The sequence below is a fragment of the Eulemur rufifrons genome, chromosome 8, assembly GCF_041146395.1.
Source record: "Eulemur rufifrons isolate Redbay chromosome 8, OSU_ERuf_1, whole genome shotgun sequence".
Classification (NCBI taxonomy): Eukaryota; Metazoa; Chordata; class Mammalia; order Primates; family Lemuridae; genus Eulemur; species Eulemur rufifrons.
This window is the reverse complement of record NC_090990.1, coordinates 33,686,567-33,709,467: the sequence shown is the minus strand read 5'-3', so window position 1 is coordinate 33,709,467 and position 22,901 is coordinate 33,686,567. Positions and strand designations below refer to the sequence as shown.

At 46.8% G+C, this 22,901-nt stretch overlaps 2 protein-coding genes across 2 annotated transcripts in view; one reads left to right on the top strand and one right to left on the bottom strand.

Moving 5' to 3' along the window:
- Window positions 1-23: 23 nt before the first annotated feature.
- LRRC41 (leucine rich repeat containing 41) lies at window positions 24-21,059 on the top strand. The gene is made up of 10 exons (XM_069479906.1): window positions 24-515; window positions 4,916-5,002; window positions 5,617-5,687; window positions 12,205-13,348; window positions 17,119-17,379; window positions 17,920-18,084; window positions 18,190-18,288; window positions 18,867-18,989; window positions 19,228-19,303; window positions 19,400-21,059. The coding sequence occupies exons 1-10, from the start codon at window positions 317-319 to the stop codon at window positions 19,617-19,619; spliced, it is 2,445 nt and encodes an 814-aa protein (XP_069336007.1). The 5' UTR covers window positions 24-316; the 3' UTR covers window positions 19,620-21,059.
- Window positions 20,080-22,901, bottom strand: part of RAD54L (RAD54 like) — a 28,161-nt gene continuing 25,339 nt past the window's right edge. The window contains exons 17-18 of the mRNA XM_069479907.1: window positions 20,519-20,682; window positions 20,080-20,426 (exon numbers count right to left, since the gene is read on the bottom strand). Coding sequence (XP_069336008.1) covers window positions 20,216-20,426; window positions 20,519-20,682 — 375 coding nt within the window. The 3' untranslated portion in view covers window positions 20,080-20,215. The remainder of the gene's footprint in view (window positions 20,427-20,518; window positions 20,683-22,901) is intronic.

Here is a 22,901-nt window from a genome sequence, read left to right as displayed (position 1 = left end):
ATCGTAGTCGCGAACACACGCTCAGATTGGCATGTACTACCAGCCTCGGGCAGGGGTTAGGGGTAGCTGGTATTTACACCTGAGGAGGCTTTGCTAAGAAACATCCCCTTAGTCACGCCAGACACAAATATATCGATCTAGGAGTATACTTAAAATAGTAGCTCCTGAGAGATTTGGGAAATATACTAATTTATTTGACATTTCTTTAGCGTAGTTCACATTCTTACCCATATCGCTTATGGAGCCGTCCTAACTGCTGACCTTTTCAAGATGGCGGTCCGAGGACGCCACTCTCGGGCTCGCGCACCTCCCCAAGATGGCGGCGCCCGAGGCCTGGCGCGCCCGGAGTTGCTGGTTCTGTGAGGTAGCGGCGGCAACGACCATGGAGGCCACGTCCCGGGAGGCGGCGCCAGCGAAGAGCTCGGCCTCGGGCCCCAACGCTCCCCCCGCCCTGTTCGAGCTGTGCGGGCGGGCGGTGAGCGCCCATATGGGGGTTCTGGAGAGCGGGGTGTGGGGTAAGTCGTGGGGTGAGGGGCTACCTCTGGCAACGAGCGGGGGCGGCCCGGCGGCCGGGGGGCGCGGGGGGCGAGGCCGGGAGGCCCGGGGCAAGGCCCTGCCTGGGGCACTGGAAGCCAGATCGCTAGGTCAGAGCATGAATTTCGTGACTGACAGGGCTGGGCAGTAAAGACGGAGACCAAATGGGCAGGTGGATTCGCACCGCGGCCTGGCTGAGGGGCGCGGGGGGCGAGGCCAGGAGGCCGGGTCTGAGGCAAAGCAGGCAGGGCCCGGGCGACAGAGGCTGGACTGGCGTGCTGGAGCTGTGGGCTCCGAACTGACACTAGGCTGGGCCGGGCCGAGGAGTCTCGGATGTTGAACGGGTGGGCAGGGATGGCCCACCTGCCCGGGGGCAGGGGCCGAGGTTGGGAGGCCCGGCCTAGGGCAAGAAGGCCAGGCCCGGGGCCACCTAACCTGATCGACGGCCGAGGGCCTCGGGTATCTGTCTGACACACCAGGGGTACCGAGACTCGGGAGGCCAAGCCGATGGGCGGGGGCAGGACAGCGGATTGGAGTGCAAGGGAATGGGGCTGGGGGAGAGGCCGAACGACTCGGGGCGCCGCGGCCTTTCAGACGGCCCAGGGCTGACGGGAGCGAACTGACGACCGAGGCCTCGGGTACCAAACTGATTGAGCGACTGACCGGCCGGCAGGGCAGGGAGCGCCAGAGGCCACTCGGATGGGCTCAAGCGGCCAGAAGGGCCTGAGAGCAAGTAGAGGGGGCCGGGAGCGCCTTAGCAAACGAGGGAGGCTTGAATGACGGACAGGCGGGAAGGGCCAAGGAGGCCCCAGGCGGGGCGACGGTCCGGGATCCCCGGGCCGACGGGCTGGAATGGGAGGGGGCGCGTCGCTGCTAAGAGGCCTTAGTCCGAATGGGAGTGAACGGAGGCCTGAGAGCGGCCGTGACCGAAGTGCCGGGCCCTCGGTGGAGGGCGTCCAGGCTGAACAGCGAAGGCGGGCGGCCTGGGGCACAGGGATGAGCCGCTGGGAAGGGTGAACCGACCAGTTGTGCTGGCGGGGCCCGGGAGTCCGGGCCGGGTAACGGAGGAGCAGAGGCCTGCTGCCACAGGGAGGCCAGGCTGTGGGCTGGGTACCACGGCCACGGCCTGGCAGCTGATGAGGGAAACTGGGGCCTGCGACCTGAAGAGGATAAAAGAGGGGAAGAGGAGAATAAAAGAGGGGAAAGAGAAGGCTCTGCGAAGTAGGCCTGGCTGCTCAGGGGACTAGGGAGGCCTTGGGCCCCACAGACTGGTGGTGTGAGGGGGGCTGAAGTTGGGTAGGGAGATCGCAGGCCGGGCGGAGGGCCTGGGGTTGAGGGTGGCAGGAGAGGAGGCCCTGGGCCTTGGGGGAGGGGGGTGTTCCACAAGGAGGCCTTAGGGGTGGTGGCAGTGGTGTCTTTGCCAGGAGGAAGGCCCTGGTCAGGTCAGGAGTGAGGGCTTGAGGCCTGGGAGGGGATTGGGGGCGTGGGTTACATCCTGAGAGGGTGGGTATAGCTAAAAGGCCTTGGAGTTTGGGGAGTTGGGGCTCCAGAATAAGCCCTAAACCTGTGGAGGCCCTTGGCGGTGGGAACGGGGCACCAGTACTGATGAGGCCCAAGTGCCTTCCTATAGTAGGGCGTGGGGAGAGGCTGCTAGAAGGCCTCAGGCCCTGTGGGAAGGGATTGTGGAGGCCCTGTGCCAGCCAACAGCCGAGGAAAGAAGGGTCAGGCTGGACCCTTGGGGAATGGGAGAAAAGTCTCAGTGGAACTGAGCAGGGGGCTCAGAGAAATCCTAGGGACTGTGGAAGAAGGCAGAGAGGGTCTGGCTGTGTCAGCCTGGATCTTCTGGGATGCTAAACCTGGCTAGAAAGGGAGATGACTGGGTGTGGAGGCCACAGGTTGGGAAGAGGAGGCATTAAAGGTATAGGCCAGAAGGAGGCAAGGAGGAGCCTGGCTTAAGAAGATTGGAGAAAGGAAGAGAGGAGTTTGTGGGTAATAGGGGATGAGAATTCCTGTGGCTGGGAGAGGGGATGGCTAAATAGAGAGGAGCAGGTTGGAGGGAAAGGGAGTGAGGCTGCGGCCGGGCGCGGTGGCTCACGCCTGTAATCCCAGCACTCTGGGAGGCCGAGGTGGGCGGATCGTTTGAGCTCAGAAGTTCGAGACCAGCCTGAGCAAGAGCAAGACCCCGTCTCTACTAAAAAAAATAGAAAGAAATTAGCTGGACAACTAAATATATATATATATATATATATAAATTAGCTGGGCATAGTGGCGCATGCCTGTAGTCCCAGCTACTCAGGAGGCTGAGGCAGGAGGATTGCTTGAGCCCAGGAGTTTGAGGTTGCTGTGAGCTAGGCTGACTCCACGGCACTCTAGCCCGGGCAACAGAGCGAGACTCTGTCTCAAAAAAGAAAAAAAAAAAGGGAGTAAGGCTCTGGAGGAACTTCTTTCTCTATTGCCTCTTCCCCCAAAAACAAACAAGTGACAGTTTACTGAATCTCCTTTTCCTCCTCCCTTCCCCCACCACTGCTGTACATACTACCACCATTATTACTGGTTGAGCCCCAAGCCAGGTTGAGAGGAGACAGGTGAGGAAGAGCTCCTGTGGGCCTAGACCAGGTAAACAGTCACACAGAAAAAGTGAATCAAGTAAGGCCTTTTAGAAGAAGGGCCAAGTAAGAGGCCCGCTAAGCATTGCTATTTTGGAGGAAGGTCTCAGTGTGGGCTAACAGCCACAAAAAGCTTCCCAGAGGTTGTCGGTTAGCATTGCTTTGTGTAACGAGTGGGGGTAGGTGAGTGAATACAGGCAGCAGGAATGGATACAATGAGGAAACTTAAGAGAATAAGGTATATTATACCTTTCATGCCAGAATATGGAGTTTGGACTTTATTTATTTATTTTTTTATAGAGATGGGGTCGGGGTCTTGCTCTTGCTCAGGCTGGTCTCAAACTCCTGACCTCAAACGATCCTCCTGCCTCGGCCTCCCAGAGTGCTGGGATTACAGGCATGACCCCCCATGCTTGGCCCTGGACTTTATCTTGAATGCAGTAGAGAACCTTTGAAAGGTTTTGAAGAGGGGAATGTCATCAGCAAGAGTAGGATAAAGAGAGACTAGAGAGAAAGCGAGGTCAAGGAGAGCAGTTAGGCTGTTGCAGTAGTCCACATGAATAATGATGATGTCTACATTAGTGTAATTGCATAGGGAATTAACAGTTTCATTCAGCAGGTACGTTGAGTACCTACTATGTACTAAGAATTATACTAGATGCTTGGATATCAAGATTCACTTATGCCACAAGTAAAGATAAGAGGAGATTTTGGAATGGAAGTTTTGGTATACTCCGAGATATTAGACTTCTTCTTGATGGGACAGAGATACTATTGACAGGATAAAAATAATAATAGCCAACAACATTTAGTGAGCTTATTATGGCCAGGCATTGTTTTAAACAGATTACAAGCATGATCTCCTTTAATCTTCATGACAATGTGAGGTAGTTATTATTATCTCCATTTTAAAATTGAGGAAACTGAGGCTTAAAGAGGCTTAAATAATTTGTCCAAGGGTTCATTTTAACTAAGTGTTACAGTCAGGATTTCACCTAGATTTGTCCAACTCTAGAGATTAAGCCCTTTGTCACTATACTATAAGGCCTCTCAGAACTAAAGTAGTTGGCAAGAGCAGGTTTTGTTTTTAAGATATATTGAATAGATTACAGAGGTTAATTGTCTCTATTCTTCATAGAACAGTGCTAGTTCAGGGTATAGCAGTTTCCCAAAGGATGGAAGTGGTTAATCTGGAAGAATGGGAAAGGAATTCAGGAAAGACTTAATAAAGGGCATGTGACACTTGAAAGATGAGTAGTTGATGTACTGAAAGTGGCAAGGACATTCCTCTTGGAGAGAACAGCATGGCAAAGGTACAGAGACAGAAAGCAGCATAATACGTTAGGTAAATGAAAAAAGTAGTTTAGTGTGGCTGAGGTGTAGGAGGCAAAGCAGGGAGCTGAAGGTAGTAGGGTAGATTATGAAGAACTTTTTATAACACATATTCAATAGTAGGACTAGGACCTTTTCAATGCAGAATGGTTCATTATGTTTGGGCAGAAGTGAACTGACCAGCTCCTAAAAGAGCATGTCAAGCTCATTTAGCATGTCAGCTTGTTTTGTGGGATTATCTCACCTTTGCCCCTGAAATTCCAGCTCCCAACTGAGTGGCTGAAGATAAGTGGGCCAGAGTTTGGAATAGACTTAGATTAGCTTCTGTAGGTTCCGTTTATCAAATAAGTCTGCCCTTGCATTTTCCTTTCCAATAGGATAAATAATGCTTGGAACCCTGTGGGGGTGGGGGGGAAGTAAACTTTGTGTTTTGGTTTTTGTAGCCCTCCCAGGCCCAATACTTCAAAGCATCTTACCTCTGCTGAATATATATTACTTGGAGAGGATTGAGGAAACTGCCCTCAAGAAAGGTGAGTATCTTTGTGTCTCTTTCTCAGTCAGTGATTGTGAACAAGGCATCATGATGTTTTTCAGGTAAATATCATACCAGCATAGAACTTCATGCTTTTCAAAAAGTACCTTCACACCTACTTTCTTTCTGATTCCTCAGTGTCCTGTGAAACACAAAGCGAGTATATGATCCTTATTATACGGATAAAAATAAGACAAAGGCACACCACAATTAAAAGCAAAAGGCCAGAACTAGAACCCAGATCTTCTGAATTTTAGTTTTTCTATTTAGCTAACATTTAACCCTGATGTGCCAAGCACTCTCCTAGGCACTTTACCCAGAGAAACTCATTTAATCCTTTCAACAACCCTATTATTATCTTTATTAACTATTAACTACATTTTAGAGATGAGGAAACTGAAGTACAGAGAAACTAAATAACTTGCCCAAAGTCACATAGCTATAGTGTAGTTTGCTGGTAATCAAACCCAAGCAGTCTGTCTGTAGAGCCAGTGTTTTTAACCACTCTGCCATATTGCTCCTGTAAACCCAAAGGACAACATGAAAGGCTGGTATACTTCACTCATGGTGGCCAGGAAGCAGCCAAGCAAAGTGTGGTATTTCTCCCTACAGGCCTCTCTACTCAGGCCATCTGGCGCCGACTCTGGGATGAGCTGATGAAGACAAGGCCTTCTAGTTTGGAAGTAAGTTAAGGTATCAGGTAGAACTCTGGACTGATTTTGCACAGTGAAAGCAGGAATAGCACACAGACACAAGCTGGGTACTGGTAAAGTGCAGGGGCAGGGATGAAATCGATTTGGGAGGAGGGCTCTGATGGTTTGTCACAAGGTTCTGCCCCATTTGGGATTTGTCACTAACTTTCTTCCTCACCATTTTTGCAGGGCACACAAAACAGGGAAGGGTAGTGCTCAAAAGGGATGACAGAGCCAGGATTCCTAGAGTTCTTGATGGGGTTGGTGCAATGGTCAAATCTAACAAAATGTAATTTAACAGAATAAACCAATGCTTCACTAAGTCTAAAAAATTCCCATTGCAGGGCCTCAGGGTAGGGTAGATGAGTCTGGCTTAGCAGCAGCTTGTATAAAAAAGATTAGGGAAGTTTAGTCAACAACATGTTAAAGCCGCTTATAATGACTAGACCCTGAACTGTGTGAACTAATGTAAATATAACATAGGCTGAAGGACAAGGGGGACGATAGTCCTGCCTTGCTCTGCAGTGGTCAGGCTACCCCTGGAGTATGGAGAAAGAAGCTAAAGCCATATTGTATGAGCACATTTGGAAGACTGGAGATGTTTTTCCTGAAAAAGAGAAGACATGGGAAGGAAACCTGAATCATCTTGAAATATATGAATGGTTGTCACATAAAAGGGATTAATAGATTTTTTTCTGGGTGGAACATAAAGGAAGATATATGTTTGCTAAATTGAAGGTAAAACTTAAACTCTGAGCTCATCAGTGATGAAACAAGCTAATTCTAGAGGTAATAAGCTTCCCACAACTATGTGTTCAAATAGAGGCTGGATAACTCCTTGACACAAGGGTGTCATACAGGGAATTCAGCGTTGTAGACAGGATTGAACAAGATGACTTTTAGGGCTCTTTTAGCCCTGAGATTCTATTATTAGCTGATTGAGATATAAATCACTGGAGTTCTCATTTAAGCAGAATTTCTTTTGCTGTTCCATAATTAGATGATGGGACAGATTTAGTTCAATAAACATTTATTAAAACTTACTACTACTTGGGAGGCTGAGGCAGAAGGATTGTTTGAGCACAGGAGTTCAAGAGCAGCCTGGGCAACATAACAAGACCCCCAACTTCAAAAAAAGGCTTACCACATATCAGATCTTATACTAGATATTGAAAGTATAAACACAGTCCCTAATCTTGAGGACCTAGCAGTTTAATAGGGAAATCTACAAATAGATCACATATGATAGGATAAGTGGTGTGATTGAGGGTAGTAAGGAGGTTGAGGGAGAAGGGAACAAGAAAGTCTTTCCGAGGAAGTAGTATTTGAACTGGGTTTAATATAATGAATGAGGCCAAATGACCAAAAAAAAAAAAAAAAGGCTAGAATCAAGAATTGGAGATTTAACTTCTGGGGATGCACTGAGTTCAGTAACATTCCCATGTCCTTTAGCTTTTCCACTTTCAGATCTGGATTACAACCCTTGGAGTTCAGAATGAGGACACTTGAGGACCAATAAAATCCTCAGACTCTAGGCCTTATGAGGAAGAGAAGTGGATGCAAGAGTGTTAGAAAACAGTAATGGCTTTCTGCCATCTCTAAGGAAACATCAGATTCATTTTGTCCCAGTATTTCACGAGCAGTATGTATGTTTGTCCAGCAGATGATGAAGATTGTAATAATATCTTTCTCTTGGAGAAAGCTTTCTTTTTCCAACATTATCTCAAGCTTCCTGGAAAAGAATGTTATCCTGCTATCTTGGCTGGAAGCATTTCAGAATATTTAGAAGGCCCCAGGTTTGGTGGCCCAACAGTCACTTAGGCAGAGGTCCTAACTTGGAGCTTATCCGTTCCAAAGGGAGTCTTATGCTTCCCACTTTTGCACAACAGTAGCTTTCACCTCACTCATAACTCAAAAACATTTACTGAGTGCCTGCTCAGTTCCATGCACTATTCTATTATAGATTCTAGGGCTACAATGGTGAACAAGATAGTTATAGCCTATAACTGCTTAAAAAGCAATAGTATTTGAAACTGTGTAGTACTAGTGTATAAAAAGATCTGTAGAATAGAATAGATACTCTGGAGACAAAGCAATGGAGAAATGAAGGGTTACTCAATAAATGCATCTCTAGCAGTTGGTTAACCATTTGGAAAAAATAGAGCCTCACTTAATAATGTACTCAAATTATTTCTGTATAGATTAAAAATTGTAGAAAGTAAAAGCACACCAGGCATGGTGGCCCATGCCTATAATCTCAGCACTTTGAGAGGCCAAGGAGGGAGGATCACTTGAGGTCAGAAGTTCAAGACCAGCCTGAGCAACATAGTGAGACCCTGTCTCTACAAAAAATAGAAAAATTAGCTGGGCACGGTGGCACACACCTGTAGTCCCAGCTACTTGGGAGGCTGAGACAGGAGGATCACCTGAGCTTAGGAGTTTAAGGTTGCAGTGAGCTATGATCATGCCACTGCCCTCATGTCTGGGCAACAAAGCAGACAAAATAAAAATAAAAATAAAATAATATAGAAGCACAAAACAACTAAAAAAGAATAAAGGTGACTGGCTATCAAAACTCAGGATGGAGAGAGTGCTAATTATTAAATGGGCAATCCAAAAAAGAAAATACAGCCATATTTAACCACATAAAATACTAACACCATAAACAAATTTTAAAAGGTAAATAAGCTGGGGGAGAACATTTGCAACAATATTTAAAAAACAGAGGGATACAGAGAATAAGAAAAAGACAAACATCCCAGTAGAGTAAAACAAGTAAAGATTTGGACAAGTCACACAATATTAAAAAATCTCCAATAAAGTGAAAAATGTTCAACCTCATGGTAAAAAAATGGGAAAGTAAAATTTCACTTCTTAAATTAGTAAAGTCTTGTTTGGATTTGTTTTTTGTTTTGAAAGGTAATGCCTAGGGTTGGCCAGGGGTGGGTGAAATTCAGAAATTGTTATAACTTTCTTGGTGGGCAATCTGGTGATATTAAGAGAAGAGGTTTTAAAATAATTAAATTCTTTCACTAGAAATTCTTCTTAGAATTTATGGTGTATAAAATTGAGATACTCCTGAAGATTATTTCCAGATGTTTATTACAGCAAAGTTTAATATCAAAAGGCTAGAAACAATTTAAGTATTCGATAATACAGTAATTACTAAATATCATATGTACATATTTTGAAAATAATCACAATTTTCTAGATCTAATGGTCCAGTAAAAAGGAAAAAAAAAAATCACATTCTAAAAACATTTAAATACATGGTAGTATAATGTTTTAAAAGCTCAGCATTTGAAAGTGTTCAGAATTGTTTCAATATTGTAAAAACAAATATACATAGCTATTCACATATATAAAAATACTCCAGAGTTGGTTTACATGTGATTTATCATTGCTTCATTATCTTTCCACAAACAATATTTCTGTTCTCAGAAAAAGAATGGACAGTATATAGTTTGTGGACATTCCTGGCTCTAACAACTTAGTACAAGAAGATATTTAGCCTTCCTTAGTTTGTACACACACTTCCTCTTCCCTCACTAGTGCCTGAGCTGCCAGCCTGTTGAGGATGGGGCAAAGATGGTGTTGGTGGGCAAATGTCACTTCACCTCGTTGGCTGTGCCTCATTTCCCTTACCCTCACCCAAAAGAATTTAAATCACTTGTCTGGGCTATAGTGTACAAGTCCACAAAATGAGTGGCTTGGACCAGATCTCTCAGGCATTTTTTTTAGCTTTGATGTTTTAGCATAGATTCTTCTAAAAGATGATGATGGAATAAAATGCAGTGAACTGCTGTCTGCTCGTGCATTCATTTGTGAGAAAGAAGCCATTGAGATAGCTGTCAAAACTAACTTTACATACTCATTTAACCCTCACAAGAATGCTATGATGTTGCTGTAGTTATCTAGCACTTTATAGATGATGAAAGTGAGGCAGAAAGAGATGAAATGACTTGCCTAAGGTTATAGTTAGTGAATGGCAGACCCAGGATTCAAGTTGAAGCAGTCTGGCTCTGGATTGCATGTTCCTGATCACTACGCCATGCTGCCCACTGCAGTTACCACGTGTCTGAGGTGGTCCAATTTCAAATATTCTCTCCCATTGTCTACAACCATTAACATGTCTGAAAAAGTCCAATATGTAGTTATCTAACCTACATTTCCCACATGACTTTTATGACGAGAAACAGTCATAATATCTTGGTTCACATCTTTGTCCATATTTTAGGCCCAGATCTTATAACCACCTGACTATCTCACTTATAAAATTGGAAGGCCTTGCTAGGATTACCTGCAAGTGTTTTTCAAGACCATGGGTATGGGCCAGCAAATACTAGAGTGAGGTAGGACATGAAGGACTCAGGGATCCCTCTTTGCATCTACTCAAAGCTGAGCGGAGACTTGGTTGCTAGGTATTTTTTCCTGCTCCCCTAATGCCCTGCTGCTGGTGAGTAAGGCCTTTGTCTGTTGCTGTTACACAGTTAATTCAAGCATAAAGAAGTCATTTCTAATTGTTACCACAACAGGCAGAGTCTGGGGAAATAGCTAGGGCAAAGTAGAGGCCAAGCTCCTGCTAAGATGTTAAGAACCTTGGATATGAGTTGAGAGTCACTCTGCTACGGAGGAATGTGTGGAGGCAGGGTAAGGACCAAAGAGAAGTGTTCTACTTCTAGTCTTAGTGAACCTCAGGCCCCTACTACCTTTACTTCAGGCCAAACAAGCAGCCTGCTTAACAGGCTCTACCTCCATTTCACATTGCCCATCAGGGCTAACAGCAGCAGCAGTAACATCCACTTTGTATTTTAGTTTACAAAGCACTTTAACTTGTACTGTCTCATTGGATCTTCAAAACAATCCTTTCAAACAAGTGATGTTATTCACATTTTACAGATGAGGAAAAAGGTTTAGAGAGGTCCAGAGTATAGTAGCAGAGCTATATTGACCTTAGGAGAAGGCAAAGACTTAGGGATGGTCTTAAATTAGAATCTCTGAGGCCTGGTACCTTTCTTTGTGTGCCTTTGGGATTAGGTAGCAGTATTTTTTTTTTTTTGAGACAGTCTCCATCGCCCTGAGTAGAGTGCCGTGGCATCAGCCTAGTTCACATAACCTCAAACTCCTGGGCTCAAGCGATCCTCATGCCACAGCCTCCCGAGTAGCTGGGACTACAGGCGCACACTTATGGTGCCTAGCTAATTTTTCTATTTTTAGTAGAGACGGAGTCTTGCTCTTGCTCAGGCTGGTCTCAAACTCCTGAGCTCAAGCAATCCTCCTGCCTCGGCCTCCCAGAGTGCTAGGATTACAGGCGTGAGCGACCACGCCCCGCCTAGGTAGCAGTAATTCCTAACCTCTGACGTACATCAGAATCATCTGGGAGTGGTTTAAAAAAAAAATGCCTGGACCTTACCTCAGGTGTAATATACAGAATCACCAAATCTGGGCACCTGGCATATGAACTTTGAAAAAAAAAAAAGCTCCACAGTAAATTCTGATGTGCACCAAAGGTTGAATGAAAATCACCTGATAAATTTAAACTACTAAGTTTATCAGCATAATATGATGAAGTCCCATACCCATCAAAGCAAATAACTCTTGCCCGGAGGAAACAAATCTAAGAGTTGGTTCCTGCTCCCCAGAATTTCTAATCTGGTTGGGACGTGTACACGGACAAAGAGGCTCAATATCATGAGACAGTACACCAACATCTTAGACTTGAGTAGTCAAAGAGTCCCAAAAAGAAATAGCCTCAAAAAGTGACATGTTAGTAGGTCTTTTCAGGAAGTCTGTTTAGTCTGGCAATGGAGAATATTTCTGGTAGGTGTAAGAAAGGACATAGAAGGTAGGTTTGGGTTAACGAGGTGACTGATTTTTGCCAGAGCAAAGCATTCACTCTTATGCAAGATGTGGGAAATAAAACTTAGGTAGGCAGAAGCCATAGTGTGGAAGGGCCTTGCTGCCAGGCTGAAGAACTTCAAATTAACTCTGTCCAATGGGGAGACAATGGCTGTTTTAAAGCAGAATAATGTAATCAAGGTAGTGTTTTACAAAAAAGATGAATCCAGTGTGCCTGTGCAAAGTAGCTTGTAAAGGGGAAAAGGGGACAGGGAGAGCAATCAGGAAGCTGATGAAATGGTCAGGTGTGAGATGATGGGGCTGAACAAAGGTAGTGGTGGTAAGAATGATAAGTTGGGATCAGGTTCTAGAAACAAGTATGGAAGAATTCATGGGAGTGATTGTTTCAGTTGCGAGAGACACTATAGCAAAAGAATGGTCTGGAACCAGATTTCCTTGGTTTCAAATCTTGTTTCTGCTACTTACCTGTGTGACCTCGGTTTTCTTACCTGTGAAATGGGGCTAATAGTAATATATACCTCAAAGATGTGAGGATTAAATGAACTTGTATAAATTATTTAGAATGTTGCCTGGCTCAATAGTTTGCTATTGGAAGAGGGGTAATTGGGATAACAGTTTCATGAATCTCTGGTATGTTCTCTGCTTTCAGAGTGTGACCTGCTGGCGAGCCAAGTTTATGGAGGCTTTTTTTTCCCATGTTCTACGTGGGACCATTGATGTATCTTCTGACAGGCGTCTTTGTGACCAGCGCTTCTCGCCTCTTCTGCACAGCTCCCGCCATGTCCGACAGCTCACCATCTGCAACATGCTGCAGGGTGCAACCGAGCTGGTGGCTGAGCCCAACCGCAGGGTTCTGGAGACCCTGGCCAGTTCCCTGCATACCCTCAAGTTCCGCCACCTGCTGTTCTCTGATGTGGCTGCTCAGCAGTCACTTCGGCAGCTGTTGCATCAGCTCATTCACCATGGGGCTGTCAACCAAGTGTCGCTGTACTCCTGGCCTGTGCCAGAGTCAGCCCTTTTCATCCTTATTCTCACCATGAGTGCTGGCTTCTGGCAGCCAGGCCCTGGTGGCCCACCCTGCCGCCTCTGTGGAGAGGCCTCCCGAGGCCGGGCCCCATCCCGAGAGGAAGGGTCCCTCTTGCTAGGCTCACGCCGGCCTCGCCGAGATGCTGCTGAGCGATGTGCTGCAGCCCTGATGGCCACCCGGCGGAAGAGTGAAGCCAAGCAGATGCCCAGAGCTGCACCTTCCACTCGGGTAACACGCCGGAGCACACAGGAGAGCCTGACATCAGGCGGGACAGACCCTAAGAGGGAGCTGTACCCTCCAGCCACCTCCCATGAGGCTCCTGGCACCAAGCGGCCACCCTCTGCCCCAGCCGCCACTTCCTCTGCCTCTGCCTCCTCTTCCACATCCTCATCCAAACGAGCTCCAGCTAGCTCAGCCCCACAGCCTAAGCCTCTAAAGCGTTTCAAGCGAGCTGCAGGGAAGAAGGGTGCTCGCACCCGTCAGGGGTCTGGTGCAGAGTCTGAAGACCTGTATGACTTTGTTTTTATTGTGGCTGGTGAGAAGGAGGATGGTGAAGAGATGGAGATCGGGGAAGTGGCTTGTGGAGCTTTGGATGGATCAGATCCCAGCTGCCTGGGGCTTCCAGCACTGGAGGCCTCCCAGCGATTCCGCAGCATCTCCACCTTAGAGCTATTCACAGTTCCTCTCTCCACGGAGGCAGCCCTGACACTATGCCACCTGCTGAGCTCCTGGGTGTCTCTGGAGAGCCTCACACTCTCCTACAATGGTGAGCACCCTGGAGGGGCAGGGGTTGGGCTTGGACTCCCAGCAGCACCAGCTGTGTGCCTAATTCTGAGGGGGGTTGAATTAGGAGCATGATCAGGAAGCTGAAGATGTAGCTTTGTGTGCCTCACAGAGGAACAGACTCAGTGTTAGAAGAGAGGAACATGAGCTCTATAAGGCTTGATTTATTGTTTGTTGGAAGCAGGTGTTCCTGAGGAGCAATGAGATAAGTCAGCTGGACTCTGAAGAATGAGTACATTTAAGATATGGGAGGCAACCCAAGGGCAGGTGGGGGTAGTATAGGGTATGCATACACAGCCAGGGTTGGGATTGGAGCCCACCAGTAATATCAAAGCAATTGTCCAGACAAGGTGTGGGACAATTTTTTATCAGACCAGCAACCTCCAAGGCAGTCCTCAGTCCTTTCCCATCTCTTTATGCCCAGCTAGCAAAACTTCAGCTTTGGCCGAATCCAGCAATCTGCCTAGGTTGCTGAGCAACCTAGAGAAAAATCATACAACTATGCAAATTGGTGCTACTATACATTCATAGTCATCAGCTTCATAAGAGCCTTCACTGTATTTGCAACATCAGCTCCCATTCCTACTCTTCTACTTCCAAACGCTTCCTCCTTTTCCTTTCTCAGATGACCTCACTTCCTGCTTCATAGAGAAAATAAAAGCCTTCACACAAGTTCCTTCAACTTGTTAACCAACCTATAAACTCTCCTGCATCTGCACTTATCCTTTCCTCTTTCACCACAATGGAAGAGATCACCATCGTATCTAAGGCTAATTCGTCCACCTGTGCTCTGGATGCCTATCTCCCACTTATTAGGGAAGCTTGTTTCTTACATGCCGTAGTAATAATTTTCATATACTGCTTAGTATGTCTCTGATATTTCAACTACTCTTGATATATTATTTATTTATTTTATTTTTTGAGACAGAGTCTTGCTCTGTTGCCCGGGCTAGAGTGCTGTGGCGTCAGCCTAGCTCACAGCAATCTCAAACTCCTGGGCTCAAGCAATCCTTCTGCCTCAGCCTCCCGAGTAGCTGGGACTACAGGCATGCGCCACAATGCCCAGCTAATTTTTTCTATATATATATTTTTCTAGTTGTCAAGCTAATTTCTTTCTATTTTTAGTAGAGACAGGGTCTTGCTCTTGCTCAGGCTGGTCTCGAACTCCTGACCTCGAGCAATCCTCTGGCCTCGGCCTGCCAGAGTGCTAGGATTACAGGCATGAGCCACTGTGCCCAGCCTTGATATATTATTTAATTCTTACAACAACTTCTAGAGGTTGATTGACTTGCCCAGGATAATCTAGCTAGTAAATTATAAAGCCAGGATTCAAACCCAGGCAACCTGACTCCAGAATCCATGTTGTTTTTTGAGACAGAGTCTTGTTCTGTCACCTGGGCTAGAGTGCTGTGGCATCAGCCTAGCTCACGGCAACTTCAAATTCCTGGGCTCAAACGACCCTCCTGCCTCAGCCTCCCCAGTAGCTGGGATTACAGGTTCACGCCACCATGCCTGGCTAATTTTTTCTATTTTTAGTAGAGACGGGGTCTCGCTCTTGCTCAGGCTGGTCTTGCACTCCTGACCTCAAGCGATCCTCCCTGTCTTGGCCTCCCAGAGTGCTAGGATTGATTACAGGCAGAATCCATGCTTTTAAACCACTATGTTGCCTCCCTTCTGTCTCTCCCACCAACATTTAAACATTAAATCAGGTCTCCAACAAAACCTGCCACCACCTCCTCCCTCAATCTCTAATTTTTACTAACTACCGTTCTGTTCTGTTCAGTCATCTGTACTGTCTCCACTTCTCATGCACAGCCCACTCAAGCCTCACTTACACCTCTACCACTACATTGAGGACCTGTCAACAAGGTCCTCCTTGTTACTAGATCCAGTGTATACTTTTCAGTCCTCTTCCGTTAACTCTCAGCAGCATTTGCTATTAATCGTTATCCTCTTCATGAAATACCTGTTTCCACTACATTAGCAATCTTTTTTTCTCTTCCTCTTCCTAGACATTTACTTATTGTTCAGAGCTCTCCCACTTTATACATCCTTCCTGGACCATTTCATCCATTCTTGTGGCTTCAAAGGCAACCTATGCTAAAGACTCCCCATTCTATGACATTAGCCCAGACCTTTCTCCTGGACTTCTGGGCCCATTTATTCAGCTGTCGACTAGACATCACTTCATAATCCCCAAGCTCCCCAAAACTCATTATATCCAACCTGAATGAGCCCTTTTCACTCTATACTGATCCTCCTGTTCTCAGTGATATCACAGTTTGACTCAGTTGTCCAAAGATACCTGGATTCTGTCTCTCTTACTTCACATATATCTGGTTACCAGGTCCTATCTTTACAGTCTCTCAAATCCATTTCTCTATCTCCACATCCTTAATTCAGGCTACCTGTATTGCTCATGTGGACTCATTTCAACAGTTCCTCCTAACTCCACACTCTTGTCATACAATCCAGTTACCACTGTAGCCCAAATACTCTTTCAAAAACATACCTCTAACCCTGTCATTCAAACATCCTTCAATGGCTTCCTGTCAGCACACTTAATTTTACAGAGTTGTTCATATTCTTGCCCCTGCTTACCTCTATAATGGCATCTTAAATGCTTTCCCTGCTCATATTTTACACACCAGCCATACTAAATGTTTTCCAGTTCTTGCATTGCTACTTTCTCCTTCAAGGCTGTATATATGCTGAGTTCCCTCTGCCACAATCATTCGCTCTTCTTTTATGAATCACTTGTCTCCTTTTAGGTCCTTTAGGACGCAGCTAGAATACCTTTACTGATGTAAGTTTGTCTAGGTGTTCGATACTCATCTTTTGTACTTTCATAGCATTCTGTTGCCCCAATTTGCCTCATATTTTATCAGGCTGTATAGGCAAAAGCAATGTGCCGCACTAATGTCTAGCAAAATATCTGATACTTAGTAGGTGCTGGATAAAGCTTAGTTGAATGAATCAACAGGAACCTATACAGTCCCAAGGTGGGGAGGATGAGAGAGGGGGTGGGATTCAAGGAATTATTTGCTTGTGGCATTAAGCAGCTGCCCTACCCTCTCTGGAACGTACTTCATTCTGTAAGATGGAATTATCTTTTTCTGCCCCATTCCCATCTAACAAATCTTCTAAAGTATTCCCTATTGGGTTTGTCACTGTCCTACTCAGTTTTCAGGTGCTCTCCATGACCTATAGGAGATTAGACCATCTCTTCATCTTTCAGAACCTTCCACAGTGTGGGCTCCGCTGCCCCATGCTCTAGAGCTCAGTTTCCTGAGCCCCATCTAGCCAGACAAGCCTATGCATGTCCTGCACTCTCCTGTGACCCTTGATGTGTCTTCTACCTCTGTCCAAAACATCCTTCCTTCAAGGCCAGCTTCTTCAGGAAAATACTCAAAACACAAAAGTCCAGAGACTTCTGCTGCTGTCTGGGCCTGTCATTCAGCTGGTAGCCACATGCTGCCCCCCCACATCCTATCTTCCATTTTGTGACTGCCCTGATGCTTCTTGAGGGCATGGCCCAGTACAGTACAGTAGGCATCAGGGTTTGCTGGTTGCCTGAGGAAAAAGCAAGACACAGATGAGTAGTTGAGGGACAAAATGGTTTTTAAAAAATCTGATCCAAAGCCCAGGATGTTTGGTGGTAATCAAAAGAAATATTTGGAGTTGTCTCTGAATACATCACCCTTGCTGACACTCCCACATGACTGACTTAATAATCTCTCTTTCCTATCATAGGCCTAGGCTCTAACATCTTCCGCCTACTGGACAGCCTGCGGGCCCTGTCAGGTCAGGCTGGATGCCGCCTCCGTGCCCTGCATCTCAGTGACCTGTTCTCACCACTACCCATCCTGGAGCTGACACGTGCCATCGTGCGAGCCCTGCCCCTGCTACGGGTCCTTTCTATTCGTGTCGACCACCCAAGCCAGCGGGACAACCCTGCTGTGCCAGGGAATGCAGGGCCCCCTAGCCACATAGTTGGGGATGAGGAGATACCAGGTGAAGCATTGTCTGTGTGTGCAGATGGGTGTGTATCTCCACACAAATGTGCAGGTGCATTTGTGTGGGGGGAAGGGGAGAGGACCTCCAATCCAGGTCTGCTGCCACCCATTCCTGACCTATCTGGAATCTGTTCCCCCTTAAGATAACCTTGGGCAGGACAGGGCCTCGTCCACTATAAGCCCACTGGCGTATTCATGACAGCTTAGTCTCCACAAAAAGAACAGAACTGACCTTTAGACTGGATTAGGTCCCTCTGCTGTATGTTCCCATAGTTCCTGTATATTTCCTATCCCACCACTCTGCATACTTTATGAAGTTAGTCCAAGTAATCTAATCTTCCTGGACTAAAAGCTCCACGAGGGTGAGGACCAAATCTCATATTTAGTGCTCGATTCCCAGAACCTAACAGAGCACCTGACATACAATAGGCAAGTGGATGAATGAATGAGTGAATCCCTAAGAACAGGATGGGACCTACTTACTATAGGAGTGAGGCAGAGATGGCCAGCTGCAATCTTCTCTCCCCACCATATCCAGAAAACTGCCTGGAGCAGTTGGAGATGGGATTTCCACGGGGAGCCCAGCCAGCCCCACTGCTCTGCTCTGTACTGAAGGCCTCAGGTTCTCTGCAGCAGCTGTCCCTGGATAGCGCCACCTTTGCCTCCCCCCAGGACTTTGGGCTTGTGTTGCAAACACTCAAAGGTAGGACCCAGCCAGAACAATGAAGGGAGGAGGGTGTGTGGGGACCTAGTATTGTTGTCTGGGAAAGCTAAGGCCCATGGCCCCTGGTCTCTGCCTCCTATCCAGAGTACAACCTAGCCCTGAAGAGACTGAGTTTCCATGACATGAATCTGGCTGACTGTCAGAGCGAGGTGCTCTTTTTGCTACAGAATCTGACTCTTCAAGGTAAGTTCTTCATCCAGAACCTGGGCATTCCTGGGTCCTCACTGTGGCTCTTGCACTGTCTTGCCGAGTGAGCAAACCACTGTTTCTTTCTTGCTCGTGTCATATAAGATGGATATAGGACCTGTATGGCCTTCCTTTTAAAAGTTCCAACCTCACCTGCTCTTCTATCAAACATGAGGAATTACTCACTTTTAGAGTACCTCATCCAAAAGTTTTTCTTACCTTTCAGGGGCTGACAGAAATGGTGATGGTGGGGAGGAAAAAATGTGCTGTGCCAAGCTCCCCTCATAGACTCGTCTCTGATCTCCACCCCTGCATAGAGGGTGGTCAGTGAATAGAGAGGGAAAGAGGAAGTGAATGGAGAATTTTCCATGCAGAGAACCTGCTTACAGCAAACATTTAGGCTCAGTCTCTGGTTTGAATTCTGATTAGTTCAAGCCTTGCTTGGGGTCTCAGATAAATTCCTTCCTTTCTGGGCCTCTATAAAATGGTAACACACCTTGTCTGGGCCAACTGGGGCAAGCGGGGCAGCCGTCCTAAATGCAGCCATCAGAATTTGCTCTAATTTCTCTTGACAGAGATTACCTTCTCCTTCTGCCGTCTGTTCGAGAAGCGCCCAACCCAATTTCTGCCTGAGATGGTTGCTGCTATGAAGGGCAACTCCACACTGAAGGGCCTTCGGCTGCCAGGGAACCGCCTGGGTGGGGGCCGGACCTTGGGGAGGGAGAGGGGGAAGGAGCCAAGCCTTTGACCTAAAAACTCACTGGGTGAAGGCACAGACCTCTCCACTGGGAACACTGAGGTTGGAACATAGATATTTATGTCCTGGGGTTTCAAGAACCTGCAGGGCTGGGCTTCTCCCTAGCCAGAGTAGTGTGGGGATACCCTTGTTCCCTGTTCCTGGGTGGAGGTGACAGGTACTTCTCCCCTTCTCTCCAGGGAATGCTGGCCTGTTGGCCCTGGCAGATGTTTTCTCAGAGGATTCATCCTCTTCTCTCTGTCAGCTGGACATCAGGTACATGGAGGGGGTGGGATGCAAGGGATGGGGTGCAGCAATAGAGACCAGGAAATAATCGCTTCCTGGATATCTAATCCATCTCACCCCCACCAGTTCCAACTGTATCAAGCCCGATGGGCTTCTGGAGTTCGCCAAGCGGCTGGAGCGCTGGGGTCGTGGAGCCTTTGGTCACCTGCGCCTCTTCCAGAACTGGCTGGACCAGGATGCAGTCACAGCCAGGGAAGCCATCCGGCGACTCCGGGCCACCTGCCATGTGGTTAGCGATTCGTGGGACTCATCCCAGGCCTTTGCAGATTATGTCAGCACCATGTGATGGGGCCCATACCTCACAGACCCATGTTCAGTACCATCAGCTTGCAGGGGCTGAGGCATGGGCTGCCCAGAAACCCCAACCACCAGTTCTGTCCTTCTCTATCACCCTTTTTCTCTTTTTCCCTTCTTCCCTTGCACTGAGGTCTTGGAGGCCTTGATGGAGCCCAACAAAGGCATTCCCACAGCTGGGTTTAGAGCCTTTGGGCCCCTTACTCAGTATCCTGCGAACCCTGGGCCAGGATTACAGTTTTCATCACCATCACTGAAGACAGTTCCCCTCCCCCGGCCCTGGGGTTCCTGCCTTCCCACCTCAAGCAGGTACCTAGGCTTTAGAGAAGTGTAGGAGTGCCCACTACCAGGCCTCTTCCCTGCTGGGCTTATCATGCTGCTCCCAGGCCTCAGTCCCTTTCATACCTTTATTCCTTTCTTTTTTTTAACCAAAAAAGTTTTTCTTATAAAATAAATTTTGGGCAAACATCATGCAGCCCTTCTTGATGATTTTCTCCCAGAGAACGAAATTCAGTAGGGTCTTGTGAGGTAAGGAGCCCCCTTTCCCTATTTCCTTCCTCTAACAGCTACACCCAGACCAGCTGGTATTCAGCAGAGCCCCCGCTGCTCCTCATGAGAACGCTGGTGGAAGACGAAGGTGATGGCAGTGGAGGTAGCGTCCCAGGCAGCCTGGAGTACCTCATCCTGGAGCCCACGCTTATCAGTGCAGTGGTTCCACTGAGCCAGGTCTGAAGTGCAGTCAGAACCATCAGGGGGTGGAAAGACCTGGCGGCTGTTGACACAACGGCGGCAGTGCAACCTAGGGGCAGAGGACAGAGCTGTGGTCACTACAGATCCCATCTCCATGCTGTGCAGGTAGCTCAGGAATAATGGCAGAGACAGCCCACCTACCTATCATGTGTGTCACTGAGGCTAGCCTCATCCAGGATAAACAGCTCCTTCAGCTCACCTAGAGAGAAGTGCCGCTCTACATCCTGCTCCTCATCCACCACACAGCTGCTCAGTGCCTTCTTGTGGCTCTGACGCTGGAAGATCTTCTCCTCAATGGTTCCTGCCTGGGGGAGGGAGGTGGGAGGATAGCGGGGAGTGGGAGGGAGTGTCGAGGGATGCAGAGCTTAGTCATCCCCCTGCAGAGGGAACAAGGAAACCCAGGGGTTGAAACTACAGTCACCCAAGAGAAGGGAAGATGAATGAAAAGTTAAGGGTCCTGGAGCACTAGCTCTGCTCAGCTGAGCCCTATTTTCCCAGTCTATCTCCTGGGAACATAACTGTGCATGTATGCCCACCCGGACTATTTTCTGTACTAATGAAGATTCTCAGGGCCTGGCTAAACCCCTCCAGGGTGAACTGAGGTTTGTCTGCAGCAGCTTCAGATCTCTACGCCAAGCCCAACTCTCATTCATTCAATAAACATCATTTGGGTATCTTTTCTTTGCCAGGCCCTGTGCTAACATTAGGATACAAAGAAGAATCAAATATGACCCCTATACTTGAGCTCATAGACTGGTAGGAAAGACACACATACAAACAAATTGGTACAACGATAGAAACTTGTAGCATGAGGATGTTAGAAGAGAATAGTGTTGAAAAACTTGAAAGTAGAGACTATCCTTGAGCAGAATCTTGAAAAATAAATAGATTTTACAAGAAAAGAGAGAAAGGAATGCATTCCCAGGATAAAACAAAGAAATACACCTGGCCTACTGGAGGACTGTGAGGAGCCCAGGCTAACTATAGGATGGTGGGAGTGTAATAAAAGCTAGAACTGGGGAAGTCAGCAGAGGCCATATGGGAAGACCCTGGATGCTGAAGGGTTTGGTCTTGTCCTGGAAGTGATAAAAAGCAAAATCAGAATTTTTTTTAAAGCTGATTCTGAAAACAGTATGTGAAGAATAGGTTAGGATAAGACAAAAGGTAAAAAATTAGGAAGCTGCTGCAATATCCAAGTGAGAGAGGACTGTGACCTTAGCAGGGGATGTTAAAGAAATTTCAAAAAGGTAAAATCAGCGAAAACTGGTGGGAATCTGGTTGATAGGAGACAAAGAATAGTCCAATAATATGATTCCCAGATTTGGGATGGGTGGATAAAAGAGCCATTAAATGACAAAATTCAGAAGGAGAACAAGTTCAGTCATGATGCAGCAAAAGTGCTCAGAAGAAATCCAAGTGGAAATGTAGATTAAGTAATGGAAATATGGATCTAGAGCTCAAGTAAGAGATCTGGGTTAAAAATTCAGTTACAGATTTGTCAATATGAGTGTATATAATCAGAGAAGTAGGAGAACCAGAGAAGAGTTTCCAAAAACAAGAGAATTTTAAGGGATTAGTAGTCAACAGTGTCAAGTATACAAAAAGGAAAATGGAGAGTCTCCTACTTTGGCAATTAGGAAGTCAGTAGTATGTTTCAAAAGCAGGTTCAGGCCGGGCGCGGTGGCTCACGCCTGTAATCCTAGCACTCTGGGAGGCCGAGGTGGGCGGATCGTTTGAGCTCAGGAGTTCGAGACCAGCCTGAGCAAGAGCGAGACCCCATCTCTATTAAAAATAGAAAGAAATTATATGGACAGCTAAAAAATATATATAGAAAAAATTAGCCGGGCATGGTGGTGCATGCCTGTAGTCCCAGCTACTCGGGAGGCTGAGACAGGAGGATCGCTTGAGCTCAAGAGTTTGAGGTTGCTGTGAGCTAGGCTGACGCCACGGCACTCACTCTAGCATGGGCAACAGAGTGAGACTCTGTCTCAAAAAAAAAAAAAAAAAAAAAAAAAAAAAAGCAGGTTCAGTGGCATAAAGGGTCTGAGTAGAAGATGAGAAGCTTAAGAAATTAATCTGTAGGTTTTGGAAAACTTTAACAGTAAATGAATGGGAAATAACAAAAGTAGTGGTTAGACTAGGACAGGGTTGAAAAATTACTTTGTTTTTAAGGTGAGAGCTACCTGAGCACGATTATAGATTTCAGGAGAATAAAGAAGTAGTTGTTGACTAAGAAAGCACTGGATGGGAATGGAGTTTAAACAAGAGCTAGAAGGATGAGCCTCAAATAGAGAGGAATGGAATCCTGCTCCCCTGAGATGGGAAGGGAATCTCAGGTGTAGAGATTTACAGAAGAGAGGAAGAAGGGAGGTGAGAGAATTTGTGCCTGGTATCCTACATTTTCTCTGTGAAGGAGAAGGCAAAGTTTGTGCAGAAAGTAGAGAGACTGGGTTGGGTAGGAAACTTAAGGGAAGCGGTGAAGGCTTAAAGTGGTTGTTGAAGGAAATGAGATATCGCTCAGCCC

Coding starts and splice junctions, on each gene's coding strand:
- LRRC41 (XM_069479906.1), top strand. CDS start 317: ATGGCGGCGCCCGAGGCCTGGCGCGCCCGGAGTTGCTGGTTCTGTGAG. Junction 5,688..12,204: donor CAAGGCCTTCTAGTTTGGAA/GTAAGTTAAGGT, acceptor CTCTGCTTTCAG/AGTGTGACCTGCTGGCGAGC. Junction 18,085..18,189: donor TGTGTTGCAAACACTCAAAG/GTAGGACCCAGC, acceptor CCTCCTATCCAG/AGTACAACCTAGCCCTGAAG.